This window comes from Apus apus, chromosome 1, assembly GCF_020740795.1.
Source record: "Apus apus isolate bApuApu2 chromosome 1, bApuApu2.pri.cur, whole genome shotgun sequence".
Taxonomy (NCBI): domain Eukaryota; kingdom Metazoa; phylum Chordata; class Aves; order Apodiformes; family Apodidae; genus Apus; species Apus apus.
In genome coordinates, this window is record NC_067282.1 from 132,172,021 (window position 1) to 132,193,953 (window position 21,933).

Below are 21,933 nucleotides of genomic sequence, written 5' to 3' on the forward strand. Positions count from 1 at the left end.
GCTTGCTCTTGCCGGCGTGAGCAAGGTATTCAGCTGGGAGCTCTAGAAGGGGGGATCTGCTTCTGCAAAAACACTCCCCCTGCCCCATCTTACATTGACTATATGTATTGAAGGAAAGAGGAAGGTAAGTCATAATTTTCTTGGAAGGCAAGGGAAAACTTATTTTAAATGACCTGTCAGACAGGGTACTGTCAGTACTTTCCTTCCAGGTGTGTTCTCGGTGCCGTTATGCCAGGGGTGGTTCTTGCGCATCTGCCTCCCCATGTCTGGTGTGCTCCTTGGTTTCTCATTCATCTGTCATGTTGTAGATAAGTCTGTGTTAAAATGATTTATTTTTCTTTTTGCTTTTGTGAATGAAAGGAATTTAAACTGCTTGACATCATCTGAAATACTAGCTATTCCTTATTTTCCTAAAGAGCTTCATTGTGCTTTTTCAAGATGGATTTTTGTTCATGTTACCTGACTGTGTAGCTTTCCTTAGTCACTGGCAACAAAAAGAAACCAACCCTGAAACCCTGAGTTTTCTCTTAGCTTTATTTCTGTCAGACCAAAGCTATAAAAAGCAAAATGAAGAGAGGAACATATTTCTTGGGAAGGTCTGCTGTGTTAGTGGTCAGCCCCTGCTCCTCACAAACTTTGTGAAGTCAGAGGCAGTCTTGGTGCCCTTCAGCACGCACAGGGGTTAGTCTGCTGGCGTTTCAGTATTGTGTCTTTCCTGTAATCCACAAAGGCTGCTGATTTATGACTTCTGTCTAATAATTGTGTTTATTTGACTCTCTCTGCACCTCCCCTTTCTACCCCCCTCCTGCTCCAGTTTGTTGTCTTTCCTTGCTTCATGTAGTCTGGTTCTTTGGTCTGCTGGTGTGTGAGATCTTTGATTTTCCCCGTGTGCCAGTAATAGTGTGCAAAGAATAAAAGCCATTCTGTGCCCTTACTAGGGAAGGATGCCTCCAATAGTATTTTTCTGTCACAGCAGTTTTGCTTCCTGACTGCTAGATGTGATGGACTGTTCTGGGAAGGTGGCCAGAGCAGGACGTGCAGGCTAGTTTTCAATGACCACTTTTAGGACCAAACAACCAGCCAAATGGGCTTTTGTTTCGTCATCTCCAGCTGTTTGGCTTAGGAGCTTTTTGTTCTTTTTATTTCAGCTCTCCTAGTTTCTCAGCTGTAGCTTGGTCAGGCTGCTAACAGATGATCCATGAGTGGTGAAAGGGTTTTTTGGACATCAATGTATTTGCATGGTCCTGCTTCACTAAATTTAATCTTAAAATTTCTCACTGCTGCTTTTGGCAGCACATCTGCTTTTGTAACAGCAGTGGAGGAAACATTGTGCAGGCTGACATCTCTCCTTCCTTGGACGTAGGCCCTGATAACAGTGGGGTAAATGCTGGAGCTCTCCTGCATGCCATTGGTACCACCATCTGCTACCGCTGCTCCTTTCTGTAGAGCTGTCTTAGGGATTTTTTATAACCATGGACAAAACCCTTGTTTAGGAACAGCAAGGAGTGCTTTTTTTTGGAAACATGAGGTAAGACTGCCTAGATGAGGTATGAGGATAGTGACTTTTGTGTGTGTGTGCCTATGAGCCATGGCTTTATTATGCAAATGTAAATTAGCAGTTACTTGGCCCCAATTAATGTCTTTCCTAGACAGAAGGTGAGGAACAAGAGGTTCACTTGTGAACAAATGTGATTAGGCAGCACTCTGTTCCTTAGCACGTTTTTAGCCTGTACCTTGGCTTTGCCTAGGTGTCCTCCTCAGTGCTGTATTTAGTGCTTCACTGTGAGCTGTGCTGAGCTTGATGATGGCCAAAGTGGGAAGGCAGCTCTGGAGGTCTTCAGCCCACTCCTTGCCCAAAGCAAGGTTGCCCAGGGCAGGCTACGCTGTCTGTGAGCAAGGTATTCAGTGAGCAAGGTATTTACTGTCTGTGAGTAGTTCCAAAAATGGAGACTCCGAAAGGGCAATTCTTTACAGTGCTTGCCACCATCACAGTAAAAAACCCATTTTTAAAAAAAAATGCTTAACTGGAATTTCCTTGGTTTTAATCTGTGTCTGTTGCATCTTGCCGTGTTACTGGGTGCCACTGAGAAGAATCTGGCTCCATCTCCTTTGCTAAGCCCATCAGGTGTTTATGCATACTAGGAAGATTGTGGGCACTCCTGGTTCCCAAACATAAGTTGGCTGCCAAGGGTTTGTGGATGCTTTGCATTGGCCCTTTTCCACTTAGAGCTGTGAAGAATCTGCATTTTGCCTGGGGCAGCAGCCGCCCTGGGGTTTCTCTTCCTGCTCTTTGCCTTCAGAGAGAAATCCAACGCAGATGCCCTGCTTTAAGTTTACTATTTACATTGTGATTAAATTTGGGGGCTTCCATCTTGAAGGTTGGAAGTCTTCACTTATGATGCTGCTGCATGTGTTAAGATTTGCAACACCTAAATGTACACATATCTTGACTTCTTAAAGTTCTCTTGGCTTTTCTGGCACTGGCAACTAAATAATAAAGCAAAGCATTTGCCAAAAGTGCAGTAGTCTTTTACTGTCCTTTAAAGTTACCTTCGAGTTTGAACCTACTTTATGTAATAAAAGTTTTGGTGTGGAAGATTAAATGTTTGTTGGTGTTTTAAAGATAGCGTTTCAGCAGAACTATTTGGCAGTCTCCCAACAAGAGCTACCTCCCAGCTGGGTCAAACCAATAAGGTGACTTGTAGGAGGGAAAATTCAGTTTATATTTTGTTCGGTTTTGTTTTTTTAGTAGACTCCTTTCCAGGACTTACGCCAGAGAAGCTCTGAACGACTTTCTTAATTGCTTGTGCTGGGGCAAATGTCAGCAGTGGTGCTGCCTAATACAAAACCCAAACGGCAGGGTATGCAAAAGGTTAAGAAGCTTTTCTTTCTGGTGTTTTTTTTAGCTTTGTTCTCTAACTGTATTTTTAGCAGAAGTAGTCTTTTATGTCCTAGATTAAAGCCACAGCAATCTGGGCTATTTCAGTGGCTTATGTGTCCACTGTGCTGGGGTGGAGGCATCGGGGACACCTCTGACCTTTGCAACTCCACTTCAGCAAAGAATACATATGCATGTGCTTAACTTGTAGCCCATCAGGATTTCTGGTCTGCTAGTTCACATGCCCAGACAGCACGTAGGGCAAGTTTGCTTTTCCAGGCTCTGCTGGAAATACTTCTGTGGGGACTACATCTAACTTTTTAAAGTTTGAGGATAAGATCAGATTGCATCATTATGTCATGAATCTCTGCTAAGCTCAGAGCAGTGTTTTTTGGGGGACAGTCTGTGCGTGCATACTGTGCCCAGTGAGTCCTGGGCATTTGAGATGTCCTGCCTGTAAGCAAATAGTTGTATGCCCAGGAATTCTGGATTGTCGGGCAACCACAAATCTTGGACAAATGGTCAGACTCTTGTTTTTCTATACCAGCAAATTCTTGGGGGGGGCACGGGGGGGGGGAAATAAAATACAGCAGGTGGACACATGGTTTATTGCTGAGTTGCAGCTTGCTTTTAGCAATAGAAGGCCTGTGTCTTCTATATGAGCTTTCCTGGAGTGTCACGCGGTATTTCTGAGGTGCTCTGTGGGATGTCCTTTCAGAGGCAGGGACCCCTGGGCTGAGCAGGCTGCAGGTTGACCAACCATAGGAGCTCGTCATGTTGGTTCTTTGATTCTTTGATGCCAGTTCACGTCTGGTGTTGAAGACCTCCAAGTCTTGTGGCCAGCAAATGACCCCCTCTAGTTTTCCTGCTGGTCTGGTGACCGTGCTGTCTGAATTCATAGAACTTGCAGTAAAATGAAATTCTCTTTTGCAGATTGAATTGCAGGTGTGAGGCTCTGGATCCAACTCGCACTACCCGTGTTTTATTGCTCCTTATGGTGTAGCTGTTGCTCCTTCCTGAGAAGAAAAAAGATGATGAGTGATGCAAGTGACATGCTTGCTGCGGCTCTGGAGCAGATGGATGGCATCATAGCAGGTAAACACTTGGGATAGCTTGTTTGTTTAGCTGTTTCAGTCCTACTTTCTCATACCTGGACAGCAGAGTTTCAGGCTGAAAAGGGAATGTGCTAATAATTATGTTTGATGCCTTGCATTATAGCTTAGCAGTTAAAAATAAATGGAGTGGAGGGATTGCACAGGCTCTCACAGACAGACATGGCTAAATGGTTTGTAGTTCTTCTAACTGCTGTCAAAATGCTGCTCGAAGAGGTTGAGTGATACAGTTCAGCTGGTACATACAGCACCATGAAATCCAAGGATGAGGCACTTTTCAAACCAGGCTGAGTGTGTTTAAAGAGCTGCTGTAAGGGCAGGAGGAGTAAGTTTGCCTAATTCTGGGTACTCCGAACTTCTCCCAACTCTATGGAGTTAAAAGAAGAACTGGATTTTCCATATTTCAAAATTGAAATGTGCCGAGTCCAAACATTTGGTTTGGACCTGCCTTGAGCATTTAAATGTTTTAGAAGTACCTGTAAATTTTAAGTGGACCAAGGAGAGGCATCACAAAGTATACCACCTCTGTTTTTAAGTTGGGTCTAGTAAGGTAGAAAATGATACAAGTCATGAGACAGAGGAGCAAAGTAGCAAGAAGTTAACTGAAAAAAATGTTCTGCAAGGACAGCAACACAATTATGAAGTCTTTAATAGTTGCACTTAAAATAATTTCCCTTAGGGAAAAAAAATCATCATACAGTGTGTGCTTTGTTTGAATAATTACTTTTCTGTGCAATTTTCCTAAAGATATTAAGGACATATGTAAGGTGGATTCAGTTGGCTCAAAATGATCTCTAAAAATACATGTAAGCTCTGACTTTAGTAATTTCCATAAGTAGATACTGATATTTGGATCCGATCATGTATCTGTGTTTCCAGGAGCCTAACTTGGTTGTGGCAGGATGAGGTTTCATATAAAAATAAAATTTTATGTTGGGATGTTTAAGTCACCACAGACTTCATTTACCTATGTGCCTGTTCAGACCTATGAAGTAATATAATAAAGGGATAGCGACTCCTATGCAGTTGTGGGGATTTTTCTCTCTTTGTTTTTTTTTTCCAAGGGAATTAGCAGAATACTTGCATTTTTGAGGCTTGCCAGATGAGATGAATGAAAGTTTGTGGAAGTGCATATATGGCCTATCACTGTAGTTTCCAAAAGTTTACAGTACAAATGATGCTCTGTCATCAACACATCTCACTGTGCTGAGGCATTACAGTATTAAGGTCACAAATCAGCACGCTGAAATTATAGCTGGAATTAGCTAGGTTGACTTAAATCAACCTTAATCCTGAATTCAGAGTTTCCTTCCTTCCTTAATATCTATCAACTTTTAATGTAGGTCAAATATATGTACTGTGAGTTTATGGAAATTAGAGATTTTTCTTTTTATTAACATGCAAATGCCAGTGATACTGTGTCAAGCTGCTGGGTTTAAAAATTATTCTTGAATAGAAGTGGTTTGGTCTTTATCTTCATATTTTTCTTTATTCTTTCAAAAAGCTTCCAGTGCCTTGGGGTAGCATAACATATTCCTACATAAAAAATGTCACCGTCAGTGCCTAACTGGGGTCACACAGTCCCCATGGGGTGACTCAAAGTGTTATCAGAGCCTGTTCCCTCTGTAGGACTCATGCACACAGTTGTGGTGTACATGTCCTCTGTTGGATCAGCCCACCTCTTTCCTGCTAGAGCTGCCATCCATGTAGCACACCAGCAAGGGCTTGCCCTTTTCTAAATTGCCTCTCACTACAAGAAGGTGAGGTTCTGCAATGTGTCCAAAGAAGAGAAATGAAGCTGGTGAAGGGTCTGGAGAAGAAGTCTTACAAAGAGCAGCTGAGAGAACGGGTGCTTAGTCTGGAGAAAAGTCGGCTGGGGGGAGACCTTATTGTTCTCTACAACTACTCAAAAAGAGGTTGTAGTGAGGTGGGGGTCAGTCTCTTCTCCCAAGTAAAAAATGATAGAACAAGAGGAAATGGCCTTCTGTTGCACCAGAGGAGGCTTATACTGGATATTACGAATAATTTCTTTACTGAAAGGGATTGTGAGCCACTGGAACAGGCTGCCCAGGGAAGTGTTTGAGTCACCATCCCTGGAGGTATTTAAAAGACATGTAGATGTGGTGCTTAGGGATGTGGTTTGGTGGTGGCCTTGGCAGTGCTGGGTTAACAGTTGGACCTAATGATCTTAAAGGTCTTTTCCTAACAAAATGATTCTGTGACTGACTTTGCTTCATGGTGTGGGCATAATCCAGCACCAATGCTGTGTTTGGTTCAGATAAATGGCCTCTGGGGGCCAGCACCACCTGGCATTTTGCAGCCTTGCTGGGTGTCTGACCTCCTTGCCTTCTGCCTGACCACCTGCAATTTTGCTCCTCCAGGTTCAAAGGCACTGGAGTACTCCAATGGCATCTTTGACTGCCAGTCCCCCACCTCCCCCTTCATGGGGAGCTTGCGGGCACTGCACCTAGTGGAGGACCTGCGGGGCTTGCTGGAGATGATGGAAGCAGATGAGAGAGAGGGGCTGCGCTGCCAGGTCCCGGACTCGACAGCAGAGACTCTGATTGTGTGGCTCCAAAGTCAAATGGTACGTTTCACCTGTAATGCTCCTGTTTTATGTGTTAACTAAACCAACTCCAGCAGCAGGGCTGTGTTTTATGCAGGGAATTTAAAAGTTTTCGAGCAGGTTTCAAAGAACCAAAGGGAAGAGATTTTGGTTTGGAGATGCTGCTGTGAGGCCTCAAAAAATTGTAACTTGAATACCTTGTGCAGTGGGTTGGCCTGTGCTTTTTCTTTTTTAATGTACCAGCATGCCTCGTTTCGTGGAGCAAGAAGTTTTCAGTCATTGAGTTCCACCTCAGAGGTTTGGGTAAGACATTTTTATAGGAATCAGACACTGAAGTCGGGTAAAGAAAAAAGCTGCTTTCAATCTGAACTTTTCACTAAAACACATTTTTGGCACTATATATTCTACAGGGACCAATGTTGTTACTGAGCTTCCTTACCTGGTTTATAACAGGAGAGAGTGGTACAAGCTCAACAACCCTTTAACCTGGAAATCAAACCAATTTTTTATCTTCTGTGTTTGTGAATCTACCAGTTTTGTCACCCTTGCTTTAAAATACACTAAATTATACCTGATAAGATTGTTCTTTTCCCAAAAGAATAAAAAAAAAACCCCAAACAAACCCAACATGTGGCTCAAATGGAGGCTGCCTGAAGACCTGGGAAATAAAACGTTGTGCTTATCAAAATGTGAATGACATGCATAATTTTCAAGGGACCCACTGGCTTTGCCTCGAGGTGCCCTGTGGCTGGTGACTTCCCAGCAGACCCAAATATGGGTGCTCATGGCCTGTGGCAGGGTTTGTGTTGTGGTGGTGTGAGTGTGACAGGTTTTGGGGAAGCACCAGCAGTGGAAGTCAAGACTTACTTCTTGAGGCTGTGCTTTAGGTTTAAGGTTTAAGGGTTTAAGTCAGCCTGTAGCTGTAACAGCTACAGCAGCAGCAGGTGTGTGCTTCTGCAGATTTTTCCAAATCTGTATTAGAGCAATTGTACCTCCTGTCTGACACCCTTGGCATTGGCCAAGGTAATGCTTTGTTGCTGAAGTGATGATGTCAGATCTGATGAAGGTCTGAGGCAGGACAGCTCACAGTGGTGGCTTGGTGTGGCAGCCTATTATAGTTTGAGAAGGCAAAAACTACTTTCATAGCAGTAACGTGATAACCCCTGATGGCCAAGCACAAGAGAGACAGAAGGCATTACTTAAGACCCCAAGGAGGTCCAGGGGGCAGAACAGAGAATCACAGAATTGTCACAGTTGGAAAAGACCTCCAAGATCACCAAGTCAAACTGTCCATCCAGGGATAAAAGGGTGACTGCAATATTCCTTCCCATTTTCTGTCGTACCCTATAAAATGCCAAAAGGACAGGGAAGAGGGGCCTTGGCTCCTTTTCCCTCTTATGGTGGACATCTGTGATAGAGGCTCTTGACTCTCTGTCTTCAGCTTGCCACATGCTCTGCAGAATCTGACTCTTATCTTTTGCTGAGAAGAGTCTGGGCCCTTTTTACTGTGTTTACTCTGCCATGAGGCACCTTCAGACTCACATCAGCTACCACTAACATTGGGTTTTTTATATATGCATGTTTATATATATGCATATATATATTTGTATTTTTTTCATTACTTTCCTACTTGTTACTATCCCTTACCTTGTTCCATTAAACCTGTTCTCGTTCTGATTTCCAACCTTGAAGTCTCTCTTCCTTCCTTTTTTTATCTTCCCCTGGAAGGGAAGCAACAGAGAGCAATTTGGTTCTGTGTTTTGCTTCGCCCTGACTCTGAAATCAAGACACAGCCGATGCATTGCTGCTGACAGGATGGAAAGCCTTCCTGGGAGAGGCATCCCACCCTCCCTCGGAAAGAGTTCACTCACCCTGGACACGCAGCTGGTCATGCAAAGAAGCCTGTTTCTCTCTATTTTGGTTTTATTTTGGGTTTACTTTGGTGGCAGCAGGCAATGCAGCGGCCTCCCACGATGGGTGCGGGGCTGCGAGCGCGGGCCAGGCACAGGGTGCAGGGTGACCTGATGTGCTGTGTGGTGGCATGAGGGAAAGGACAGGGACCTGGGTGAGCACAGCTGGGCTCACTGATGTAACTCTTGCAGAATGGCTTGAGGGGAGAGCTTTTTTTTTTTGCTTTGCTTTGAACTACTCGTTTTAGAATGCCTGAAACTTAATGAAGCATGTGGGAGCTTTCCTGCTGCCTCCAGTGGGATTTGGATCTCGCCCCCACTGTCAAAGCATCGCAGCCAGCACTGAGATCAGGAGGAGGAGATGGGAGTGACATTCAAGTCAGATCTCTAAAACGTGCAGAGTTCCTGCTGACATCAGCGTTTCGTTCCTCGGTAACGTACAGCAGTGAACATCGCTGTAACTAGCCTGTGCTCTGTGCGGAGCAGAAATCCAGGGACATAACAGGTTTCATGCAAGTATGGCCTTCGTTAAAAAAAAAATAAATCTTCATATGCCAAATAAACAGCCTTGAAAAATGGACTTCTCTCCATGGTGTGCATAGACATCAGTAGTCCGTGCTTAGCGATGCTGATCCACCACATCTTATTCTAGCATAAGGGGACCCAGTGGTGTGGCCAGAGGCTGTAATGGCTGTTGAGATTAATGAGGTAAAGGCCAATTATTGCCCCTCGTGGCGGCAAATGTGCGATTTAGGGATGCCAGGCTGTTAGGATCTGGAACAAGGTCCTCCAGACCTGCATGACGTGGATCACTGCGTGGCAATGAGACAGCAATGGCTTTCATTGTGGCTGTGGGCTGAGGAAGGGCTCTGTTGTGTCATTCAGCTTAGTGCCTCCTGAGCACTGGAAAAGATGTGAGGGTTTTGTGTGTACAAAAGACTGCAGAAAATAGCTATTCCATCTATGCTTCTCCTCAGTCTGCCTCAAACTATTCACTTGTACTGCCTGACTTCCTCAAAGCCTCTAGTAGGAAAGATTGAACATTATAATTTCTACTGTGGTACAAACGTTGGATTTCCAGGTGTCACTGGTCCCTGTCTGAGCAGGAGGTGTGAGGTGCAGTGCCTGGATGATGTGCAGGAAGGCTTTCTGCAGCTATGCCTGTCCTTACCAAGGAAAGAGAGACAACTCCTTGGTTTGAAATCCACCTAATCCTCCACACATTAAGCTGCTTCCACCGGGCTGTTCAAAACTGTTAGAATTGGTGTGTCACATCTCATCCAGTGCTGTAAGCAAGTCTTTCGTGTCTCAGAGGAAAATAAAAATAGTGTTTGCTACTGCCAAACAGTGTGTCACAAGAGAAGAATCCTCTCCTGGCTCCTGCAGGGAAACCGCTGGTGCCCTGGGAAAAGGGTATGACAGCAGTCTCCCAAAGTTACTCACTTCTGTAAAACAGGGCAGAGCATTCAATTTTGCCATATAAGAATTGTCTGCCCTGTATCCCGTTACTGCTGCTTAGTGACTGCTTCTCTTGGTGTGTTGGAGAAGTCTATACAAGTACTCAGAAAGGGCCAAAGAGTTAAAAATTCCTTATGCTGATTTTTTTTAACTGGTGGATGCCAGATGGCCATGTGACACCAGAGCACACGTACAGTGTCTGGACATCTGGCTGAGCTCTTCCAAGAGCAGCCATAGGATGGTTCCCAGGGTGAGTTCAAAGAAGTTGGAAGTGCAGATCGTGCTGCACAAATAAGCCAGTTTAACTGTAACACATAATTTCTAGTTGTCTGTCTACAACTCAAATCCAATCTCTGTGTCACTGAAACCCTGCTCAAGTCTCCTTGTGCAAACTGAGGGCAGGTGTATGTCATGGTTAAAATTGCAAATGAGGCAAATTGTTCCAAGTCTGGGAAGGAAGTGAGGCCTTTTCTAAGCTCAGACATGTTGGGACTGTGTGCTTTCACTGTGCACCAGACCTGAAATCCATAGCCAGATCATAAATATTCCAAAATTCTGGACTTTTTCACATTTTTCCTGATCAACTGAAATGCTTAATGTATTCTGATGTATGCTTTAATAAAACATGCACTGTACTCTGTGAAAACAGAGCTTCTGGCTTGAATATAGACAGCCTGCAAGTCATTTGTAACATCATCATCATTAACAAGACCATTTTAAATGAAACTCTGTCTTTTGCAAGATCAAGACAGCCCTGTTGGGTCCAGCTGGAAGCTGATAGATTCATCTGTTGAAAAGTAATTCTCAGGAAGCTTGCTCCCAGTCATGAATGTTGCTGAAGTTTTTCTGAATTGGAATCAAATGAGACATTCTTCTTTTTGGTTATTATTTTTCTTGACAGTGTTGTTTTGTTTGTTTTAAATCCTTCTTATGCAACAAGGTTCCCAGAAAGAAGAAAAAGGAGGGTGAAGGGTAGAAGTGGGTGAACCGTCCCTTCCCACACTTTAGAGCCAGCTTCCCCAAGCTTCTGATCTGAACTTGTGTATACAGGTCCCGTTGTGTGTCTTCTCTTTAAAGGACCCTAGGACTAAAAAGCCAGGATAATACTACTTTAAAATCCATGACAAGTGCAACTGAAGTATTAGCTTTGAAAGTGACTTTCTAAATTTGAATACATATATAATTTTTTTTCACTTCAGAAGTGAATTTGTGGGGTTGACTATAACAACATTAAAGCAAAACAAAATTTGTGGCCTCCAAAGGTTTCTTGAATAACATTTCAAGCTGATCTGAAAATGATGAAAAGTTAATTTGAGCTGTGGTACCTACCTGTAGTGGCTTGTACAATCCAGAGCATTGCTGTTGTGAATAGCAGATCTGTCATCTCACAGACCACCTTCAGATTTTGACACTTGTTCAACGAGCGGGTTCTTTCAGAAAGTGGCTGGGAGTAATGAAAGTTCATATGAGGAGATACTACATTGCAGAAAGAAATTTGCCTGGACGGATAAACATACCTTATAATCTTACTGATAAATGTTGGCCTATTTGGACAACAGGGTGATTCCCAAGTAGAGGAAGCAGTTTGGTTAGCCAGAAGTCATCTCATATTTCTTATTCATGAAAAAATCTTGTCTTCAAACCAGAGTTTGTTGTTTGATTGTCTTAGTGTGGGTGTACAGTGCATTCATTTGGCTCGGCTTCTGCTTATGTTGAGTTTAGCTATCAAAAGGTCCTATGGTAATGTGTAGCACATGGGTATTTACCACCAAACACCCATTTGAGATCCCTCCTCAAGTTGCAATATGAAAGGAGCCTTGTGATACGGTTTCAGCCTGTCATCATAAACTGCCTCCCAGCAATACTTCTTGTCCATGAGAAATCTACCTCTCAGAGTCCTTGAAACACAGGACCTTGCTTCTTGCTAAAGGTGATCATCCAGAATGGTGTGTTTTTAACAGTGGAAGATAATACAGGCTCATTTACAGTACATCTTGGCATGGCATCTTCATGGAATCGTGGATGAGTTCATTGGCAGTAACAACAAGCCTTGTGGTCCTGCATAGGGCAGCTCTCATGGCAGAGCCCTCAAAAATCACCATGCAGATCCAAGATGCATCAGTCTGGCTTAAAAAATTCAACTAACAGCTCCCCCTTCTGCTCTTCTCTTCTGCTCAGGGTTATTTAGAGTTCATATTGTTGAGATTTTATCTATCAACAGTAGTTGTAAATGTTTCTTTTCAGTAATAAAAGCTGTGGGTTTTTAGATAATCACAGGACTCCCAGAGCTAGGCTCTGTGGTCAGAAATACTGAGGATTTGTTAGGCTTGCTGCTGTTTCTGTGCAAATTGAAACTTAAACACGAGGATGGAGGTTGGCTGTTACTGCTGAATTTTGCAACATTCCTCGGTATGACATAAGCTTGAGACAAGCCACTCCTGAGACCTGGGACAGTTGAGTCAACTTTTTCCTTCCTCTTTTTTTTTTTTCTTGGCGTCTTACAAGTGAACTACATGCGTTCTTCCAGCTTTGATAATGAATACCCCATCACGACAAGAAGATTCCCTCCTGTTTCCCTGGCGGTCAGATAAAGGGATCGGGCTCACTCTTTTCTCCTGTGCGTCTGGGCTGGGGGATTTCCGCAGGGCTGGGAGGGTGCAGAGGAGGGGGTTGCACTGTTCGGCGAGGAGCGGGGCGGAGATGGGCAGCTGCCACCAGCCTGCGGCTGCCCTGACTCCCAGTCCCGTCCGCACAGCTCCCCGCCTCTCTGCCCGCATCCTGCTCCGCCTGCCCTTTGTGTGCTGGGATCCGGGCGGCAGGCTCAGGTTGGAAGAAGACGGGGTTGATCTTCCCGGGCTTTGATGTGTTAATTCCTCCGACGCGCTGCTTGCTCCGCCTGAGGAGCGCTGCTGCTTCGCGGGCTCCGCTTCCCACATCTCCCGCTCCGCTGCCACGTTCGCCTCCGTCCTTGGAGACCTGCCGTCCCTTAACCTCTCCGTCTGGGTTCAGAGGAGCCCTGACGGCACCCGGCGCCTGGGGAGCTGGGGCTGCAGCTCCCAGCCTCGGCTGCCTGCGTCCCTAGCTGCAGCGAAGGTAGTCATGACCAGCATGGAGTATAGCTGGGACATTCACGGACACTGTGTCTGGCTAAATAAGGTAAGGCTATCTGTGTTTGTTCTGGCTCTGGCATTTCTTCCAGTGACAAGCCCGAGCTGGGCAGCGCTGCTAGGGGATGAGCGCTTTGTCTGCCTCTTGGGTCAGGTATGGGCTGAGCTGCTGGTGAAGAAACTGAGTATTCTGAAGGGGTTGCATCTTCCCTGTTCAACAGCCGTGTTATTTATATTTAGGAAATGCTTCAGGTAAATTGCTCTGAGTGAAGGTCTGTCTTAAGCTGGCTGTCTTTCAGAATTCACTTGGATTGTAGTGAAGCCTTCAAAATCCAATGCGTGGGGTTTTGTGTGGGTTTGTGGTTTGTTTGTTTGTGTTATCCCCCCCTCCCCCCCTTTCTCATTCTGTAAGGAGGAACTTATCTGTAAACTTTAGGAAAAGCTTATCAGCAAGTCTGCCAGCCTGCTGCCTGAGCGTGTGGAGCAGGCTGCAAATACCCAGAGTGATGAGTAGGGAGGCGTGAAATGCAGGAGGTGCCAGTTTGGGAGGGCAGTGGTGGGCTCCCACACAAGCTGGTTAAACACTGGCACGGATTGTGTTCAGCTAGATTTTAACAGCAAGACTGTGGGACAGAACTGATACTTAGGGTAAAGCTGTCATGGCTCTATCACGTGGGTAATACTGGGGGGAAATAGTGGCTAATACTTTGCTTGGAAAACGTGGAGGCACAGCAAGGGATGTTGGGGTAGCTAAGGCTGGAGGAGCCCCCTTGCAAGAGACTCTCTAAAACTGAGTGAACATGTAGAACAGCAGTAGCTGTGCTTAACTAAGCATAGGTAATGTGTATTATAATGACCTGAACAACGTAAGCATGTTGATGAGCTCAAATTTAACTCCAGATGGTCAGGAGAGAGGTGACGGGGACAGCTCACTTGCCTGACTGGACTGTGGTGGTCAAAACAGTCAGTGCAATCTGCCATATAAGAAAATAATGCTGTGGAGTGGCAGCTCCTTCTATACAAATCAAATTGCATGTACACTGAGAGCAGTGAAATTTGTGCTGCTTATTTTATCCCAAAAGCAGAAGAGAAAATGAGGGTATCAGCTGCAGTAGGACAAAAAAGTTTTATTTTTGAAAGGAGAATTCAGCAATTGAGAGGAAATTGTGGGGGTTTTTTACCACTTTTATTCTTAGGAGGTTTCAAACAGCAGCTATTAGAAACTTCCCTGCAGTTTGGAATGCTAACTCACTTACAGGGAAAAGGAATGAAAGACTGAAGGCAGGCAAGCTGTGAAACTTTGGAGATGCATCTACTTATTACAGGAATAATTCCCTCCAGAGCAGTGTGGATTTTTACACTTACATGATTGCAGACAAAGCTTACACGTGTGTTTAACATATTAGCCATGGATTGATCTCACAGAGATTTTAAGTGCACTGGATCTGATCTTATAAGGCATTTTAAGTCAATGCTTAATCTCAGACTTCTGTGGAGCTTTAGTGCCATCATGACAACTGTTCTTTTGTTTTCAGGATTAAGGTCCATATTGGTAAATCTGCATTCTGTTCCCGTACAGTGTTTTGCAATTAATCCCTAAATTGAAAACACATGCCAAGTCTAACCACTGAATTGAAGATAGATTTAAAGTTGCTGATGAATAAGAGTCTTCTTTGGAAAATGGCAAAGCTTTTCTTACACAGCTAGTAAGCTATGTTAATCTTGTATTGATTTTGATTATACAAATTTGATCCAGAACTACCAAGTGCCCCAAATATGCTTGCAGCTCTTGTTGAATTAAATATTTGCTTTTCTTCCCCTCCCCACCACCCCTTTTTTTTCCTTTTTTTTTTTTTTTTTCTTTTTCTTTTTTTTCCCCCCAGAGCAGAGCCATTGCTCTTCAGGGTGAGTAGTTGCTGGGCTCAGTCCCAGGGTAGTCTGCAGGTCCCCATGGGGAGAGAAGCTCCTCTAGAAGGTCACAGCCAATGTTGCTTAGCCCGTGCACACACCGGGTCTCCTGACTTCTTTCAGACCTTTCTGCAGCCCATTCCTCCCAGTTGGGGCTCCCTCTGCCCATCTCTCAATGCACTTTTTCCCGTATCCAGTATCTGGGCGCCTTCCCTCTCCATTTCGCTTCAGTCCCACCCACTGCCATCATTGCCCTGTTCTTCATGTGTTTCATCTCTTCTTGGAAGAAAATCATGCCAGGTATCAACTTCTTACCTCTGAAGACAGTGCAGAGGAGAGATGCAGGAAGGCATTGTGTGGCTGTTGCCTGCAGGTCCTTGATCTCTGTACCACTGTAGGAGACGCAGGGCCAGCTCTGCGAAACAGTTGCCCTGGCCTTTCTGTGTCATCCTTTCTGCAGCTTCCATCTTTTTCCTCACTGAAACCAAAGTCAGTGTCTTTCTTGCTTTTTCATACCTGAAATGAAGGGTCAGCCCTAGGTATTACGCAGAAGTTACAACGTTTCAGGCAAGAAGCAAAGTGCCCTTGGGTTCTAGGCGAAGTTTTCTGTTTCCAGTGTACTGCAGGAAGCCTGGTTTTATCTACATTTAAAAAAAATATTTCTGGTGACAATCAGCAAAGACATCTTTTTCTTCAATTCTGTGGGAGAACAACCTTTATTCCAGTCCTGTCTGGAGTTCCTAGTCACCTCTTCCCTCTTTCTTATAGCAATATGCAGCTGCAGCCTGAAGTTCTCACTCTCTAAATACTCCTATTTTAAAGCCAACTATGATGTGCTGAGCAAAATAGGGTGGGTTGGGTTTTTTTGGGGGGGGGATTGTTTTGGTTTTTTGGTTTTGGTTTTTTTTTTTTTTTTAGTGTGAGCAGAGTTTAACACCAAAGGTGTCTTGGCAAGATGCTATGCACAATGACTAATATTCTGTTTTGACACCTCATTGGTTTTCACAGCATCGTAACGACATTTTCATCGTAGCGTGAAACCATTACTTGCCTCCCTGTATTTTCTTCACACAGTCTTTGGTTTTAGTGAATTTGTGTCTGGTTATGCAGACTACAGGTATCAGAAGGTTCAATGGGTAGGGCTCCAGTGTGGTGGTTGGGAGGCTGGGGAGTCAGTGCTTTGACAAGGACTGTCATGTTAGCCCAGGCAGGGTGGAGAGGTGTCTTTGCACCTCAGCTTCCTGCTTGTAGTGAGGGATGAATATAATTTTTCTACATCAAACACACACATTGAATTAATAAATGTGTTGTATATTACAAAAAGAGATGCTGTTCTTATGGAGGCTGAATAAGTGCCTGAGATGTACTGGAGGACTTCAGATGAGAAGGGAGCTACAGAACAGCAAAAGTATGCAAAAGCCTCAGTAACTTACAGGTCAAGTTACAAAATTTAAAGCATAATCTGCTAGTTAAGCAGCTGAGAAGTTAATTTTGGAAGCTCTTTGACTTATTTCACCCGAATTTAAGTCTTAGGAAACTGAATATCTCACTCATCTTGAATGGAATGAGCTAAATTCTGATAGAGGGCAGGGGAAAAACAGGGCAAGCTTGGAAGGTTAGAGTACTCCTGCCTTGGTGCTTAGTGTCTGGATGGCCAGAAGGGTTAGTAATTTACTGCTAAATAATTCAGATACAGGGTATCATTATGATATGGGGTATTGGTACAAATTACTAGAGAGCATGCTTTCTTAGTCTGCTGTAGACCTAGTGATTTCAGGGGAGATGCTGTGGTCACCTTGCACAGTTTCCTTATGTGTGCTTTGGAGACACGGCACACTGATTTAAAAACTGCCAGTACACAGCCTGGTTTCTTGGGAGCGCTAAGGTGAGGTCAAATACTTTGTACCCCCTCCTGTTTGCTTTGTGTCTGATCTTTCAATGGTGCTGGTGGGAGTTCTTTCTGTTTCAAATGAGGCAGTTTCTCCTGCCACCCAAGGTGTGGGGAGGAACTCAGAGAAGGAGTTTTAGCCAGCAGGTTTCCTGAGGCATCCTCTGAAATCAGGGCAGATGAGCTGCTTGAAAAGAAGATTCAAAGCAGGAGCCTGAGGCTCGCAGCTCCTAAGTGGTGGTGGCCTCTCCAGGCAGGGTTGTGCTGCAGACTCACTGGGGCAGGAGGTTCAGCCACCCAGTTTCTTTTCATCACATCCTTAGAAGGATATCAAGGCCTCTTAACATGGGTGGGAGTCTCTGCTGAGCACAGTCGATTGCCCAGCAGCTTCTCGGACTCCTCTAAGCAATTTGTTCAGCAATGGGAACAAGAATTTTTTTTCTGATCCAAGATCTGATTGTGATGTCCATCACAAAGTGTTTTGAGACAGCTTTGAATATGGATAGAGTAAAATCCTTCTAGAAAGTTGCTGATTCGTCTGAACTCTCTGATAGCCCTACCATGTATTCTTGCTTCTCTTTAGCCTCAGGCAACTTTACAAAGAGATGCCTTTACAGTCAAATGTGCCTGATGTAAAAGAATGTCTCTTACTGTGTGTTTTAGAAAAAAAAAAGTGTTTGACTTGCAAGAGGCATAATGCACATTTTATAGATTGTACATTGATTTTTTTCACTTGCTGAATGTCTAAGGGTATTTGTCTCTTTGCAAGTATGGCTTAGCAGAGTGTATCATTGAGCACGAATTTTGTTAACAAAACGCTGAATGCACAGTAAGTGAATTTTGCAGAATTGGGTCACCAGAAGGTTCTTCCTTTCTTGTCTTTAAGACCCTGAACAATTCTTGTCCTGAATAGTGGTTGTGTATCTTTTGTTGACAATTTATTTTATTTGTAACCCTCTGGAGTCTGGAGAATACTGTAGATCTGTTCTTGAACTGTGCAGACTAAAAATAATTCTTGAGTGTGTTGCTAACATTGAATTACACATGGTACAATAGCTGACTACACAGTATTTGCTATCTTTTCAGACTAATGGACACATACCTGGGAATGGAGATGTTTATCAAGAAAGGCTGGCTCGTCTGGAAAATGATAAGGAATCTCTTGTTTTGCAAGTGAGTAATCATCACCTAAATAATTTTTTTTCTGGTCTTGCATTCCTGTGACTTTTTGATAGTATGTGATCAAACCTCTGAGGATTTATTTGCGGTTGTGTTGTCTTCGACAGTGTTCAGAAGGCTTGCTGATACCTGAGAGCTAACCCAGATTAAGGGTGGGTGTGAATTTAGATTGCAGGAAAAACCTAAAGGCCTTTCTGTGGATCTTATCTCTTTTTGAGCCTTGTTAGCTGAGCTGGTCTGCAAAGCAACCACTTTCTTACATTCATGTGTGTCCTTAAGATCACCATCTTCCATGACTGTTCACTTGCTGTCTGCAGATGTCTTGTCCTCATGAAAGGTGGCAAAAGCTGCTGAACTGGCCAGAAGGGGGGAGAAGACAAGCAGCTCCTTGGGGTTCTGCTCACCTGCTAATGGGCTGGACTGGGTTAGCCCTGGGTGCTCTTGCCAGCTGGCTTACTCTTGCTGTTGGTGTTGAGACTACCTGGCATGCCTTGGTCTGCACAGGCATCCTTCCATCCTGTGGTGCAGACCTGGCCTAGAGGCTGTGACAATGCCAAGTGCTGCTCTAGGCAGCTTGCCTGTGTTCCCAGCTGTACTGCAGATTTCCTCAAAAGAGCCTGTTTAAAACAGAAAATTCATTTTCAGAAACAGTGAAATGGGACTTGGTTTGCAGGCTCAATGGTGTAGCCTTGGTCTTGCCTAGCCTCAGTCTGTTTTAACCTACTTTGCTTTAATGGTTCTGAAAAGTGTCTGTATGCTATGGTACACTGTGTGCAAATACTTGGAAAGGAGAATAAATTATATGCAGTGAGGTTTAGCTGTTTGGTTGTTAAGGTAGGACCTACTGGGCTTTAGTTAATGTATTGTCACAGCAAAGGCGTAATTGTTGGCTGTAAAATGCAGCAGCCACCCCTTGTGAAAAATTTCATGACAAGTCAGGAGAGGAGATGCAGAATTGCAGTGCATCTGCCAGAACTTCAGCTGAAATTCCAGTAAGTGTGAGGGGAGAGCTTTCCCTCCTCTCCTGTCGCCTTTGCCACATGATGTGTCCACTGCAGAGCCCTGCTCCTCCTCCTCCCACTGCAGTCCCATTTCATCTTTGGCCCATCCAGCACTGTTGCTCACATAGAGTGAGCAACATACAGCTTCAGGTGACACATATAGCATGGATGCAAGGTACTAAACGTGCAACCCTTTTTCTCTGCTATGCAGGTAAGTGTGCTTACAGACCAGGTGGAGGCCCAAGGAGAAAAGATTCGAGATCTGGAGTTTTGTCTAGAGGAGCACAGGGAGAAGCTGAATGCCACAGAAGAGATGCTGCAGCAGGTATTTCACAACCCCCTGTCTGTCTTGCTGTCTGTCTTGCTATCTGTCTTCATTCTGTCTCAACAGATTGCATTTTGCTTTGGTGAGAGCAGTGCACTTCAAGGTGTTGCACCCCTTGATGTCTCTGAAGTGATAATCTTCTACCATATTTGCTTTAAAGACTTTGTACTTAGTAATGTCAGTGCTGCTTTATATTGTAGGAATCCAGTTCTGCTCTTCTTTGAGCCTTTCCTCACTGAACTTCAAAGAGACATGGATTAAAGCCTCTGGCAGGAAGGGTGGATTCCACTCAGAGCTCCTTGATGCCCAGAGGAACTGTGATGACAGACAAGATTTTTTTCTCATCTTGACAGCCAACCCGTGATAGTGCCCCCGTGATCTCAGAGGCATCTTAGGTGCCTGGAGTCTGTCAGATGGGTAATAGCTGTGTCCCAGGGCTTCAGATAGTGCAAGGAAGAGGGTGATGTTTTTCCCCATGAAAGAGGCCTTTAGGTTTAGAAATAAATTACTGATTTCTTCCCCTTGGATGAATAATTCTGTTCCCTTCCTCTTTACCTTGAATCAGGAGCTTTTAAGCAGAACAACCCTTGAAACTCAGAAGCTGGATCTTATGGCAGAGATTTCCACTCTGAAGTTAAAGCTTACATCTGTAGAGAAGGATAGATTGGACTATGAGGACAGATTCAGAGGCACAGAGGTGAGTAAAACCCAACTGAATAAATTGTGAAAGCTGTGTGGCTTCACATTACCTGAACATTTCCTGGGATTTTTATGATTATTTTTTTTCAAGCAGGAAGGGAACTCATCTTTAAGATTAAAGCATGTCTCTCTTAAAATAAATGTGTCCTCTTTGTAAACTCTGGTTTCACAAAGAAAGATTTCCAAAACCAGTTTTGGTTCTTGCCATCAGATCACAGGAGGGATGGCATTTAGGATGGATTTAAATCAAATCATCAACATACTGCACCCTCCTGTCCCAACTTGAAACTGTCGTCTTCTTAGTAAGGCAAATGCTCAAGCCCATTGCAAGTACAAAAACCAGCACGGTAAAAGATAGAACTTTTGGTTTCAGTAGGGAGAGAATGAGGTGACACAGTGCAAGGGTATTTTGAAGCCTGACTTCAAACCCCAGCCTTACAGAAGCTCAGAACTGAGAGGCCAGCAGTTACTAGTCTCAGCAGTGTACAGTGCTAGGCAGAGCTGCCATGGCGGGCAGTGCTCTCCTGGGGTATTTGCCCTCTCTGCTCTGCAGATCTCGTAGTTGAACCTTGCTCAGGCCTCAAAGCAGGTGGGTAAACCCAGTTTTTTTTTTTCCAGGAAAATCCCAAGAATCAGTTTCTCCAGAACTTAATAGTACAACTCAGCACACCAGTGAGGTTGACATGACATCTACCTCTGTTCCCAGAAAAGTGATTTTAGCATGGGAACCACAACATACCACACAACTCTGTAGGGTCTGTGCAAGAGGTTTACCTGCAAGGCAGCTATGAAGACCTTTCTCTTTGAAATACCTCGAAAATACACTTAGTGTCTTTGATAAAAATAAGATAACCTAAAGGATGCTTAAAAGGTAGTTACTCTCCTATTGAGAGCTCGTAGTGGAAATGTGCTACTATGTAGTATGTGTCGTGCAGGGCAATGTCTAGGGAGGAGTTTGCTAGGATGATGCCAGTTAAGCCTCCCGTGGTGAATAGGAAGATGAAGCCCAGGGCTTATAGTATAGGTGGGTCTCATTTGATGGTTCTGCCATGTAGTGTTGCTAGTCAGCTGAAGACTTTGATTCTCGTAGGGATTGCGACCATTACGGTGGCAGATGTGAAGCAGGCTCGGGTGTCTACGTCCATTCCTACAGTGAATATGTGGTGAGCTCACATGATGAAGCCTAGGAATCTGATTGATAGTATGGCCCATACTATGCCTGTGTAGCTGAATGATTCTTTTTTTCCTGCATAGCATGCTACTACATGTGAGATGGTTCCGAAACCAGGTAGAATTAGGATGCAGACTTCTGGGTGGCCAAAGAATCAGAATAGGTGTTGGTATAGGATTGGGTCTCCTCCTCCAGCAGGGTCAAAGAATGTGGTGTTTAGGTAGCGGTCGGTTAGAAGCATGGTGATGCCAGCAGCGAGGACAGGGAGGGAGAAGAGTAGCAGGACAGTGGTAATGAGAACAGATCATACGAACAAGGGTGTTTGGTATTGTGAAAGGGCGGGTGGTTTTATGTTGGTGGTGGTTGTGATGAAGTTGATTGCACCTAAGATGGAGGAGACACCTGCTAGGTGGAGAGAGAAGATGGTGAGGTCTTCTGATGCTCCTGCGTGGGCTAGGTTGCCGGCCAGGGGGGGGTTATGGTTCAGCCTGTTCCTGCTCCTGCTTCTACTGTTGAGGAGGCTAGAAGGAGTAGGAATGATGGGGGAAGTAGTCAGAAGCTTACGTTGTTTATTCGGGGGAATGCTATGTTAGGTGCGCCAATCATGAGGGGGACTAGTCAGTTTCCAAATCCTCCGATTATGATTGGTATAACCTTGAAGAAGATTATAACGAAAGCGTGGGCGGTTACGATTACGTTGTAGATTTGGTCATCTCCTAGGAGGGTTCCTG

General features: G+C 44.4%; 1 protein-coding gene across 17 annotated transcripts in view; it reads left to right on the top strand.

Annotated features, from left to right (window-relative positions):
- The first annotated feature begins 3,853 nt into the window (after nucleotides 1–3,853).
- Nucleotides 3,854–21,933, top strand: part of PPFIBP1 (PPFIA binding protein 1) — a 55,531-nt gene continuing 37,451 nt past the window's right edge. For 13 of the 17 annotated variants that reach the window (XM_051609858.1, XM_051609886.1, XM_051609878.1 and 10 more), the window contains exons 1-5: nucleotides 3,854–3,973; nucleotides 6,372–6,577; nucleotides 17,914–18,000; nucleotides 19,219–19,332; nucleotides 19,898–20,029. In XM_051609858.1, coding sequence (XP_051465818.1) covers nucleotides 3,910–3,973; nucleotides 6,372–6,577; nucleotides 17,914–18,000; nucleotides 19,219–19,332; nucleotides 19,898–20,029 — 603 coding nt within the window. In that variant the 5' untranslated portion in view covers nucleotides 3,854–3,909. Of the gene's footprint in view, nucleotides 3,974–6,371; nucleotides 6,578–12,582; nucleotides 13,081–13,153; nucleotides 13,284–17,913; nucleotides 18,001–19,218; nucleotides 19,333–19,897; nucleotides 20,030–21,933 lie in introns of those variants that run through there. The other 4 variants (XM_051609962.1, XM_051609980.1, XM_051609988.1 and 1 more) reach the window with 4 other exon arrangements.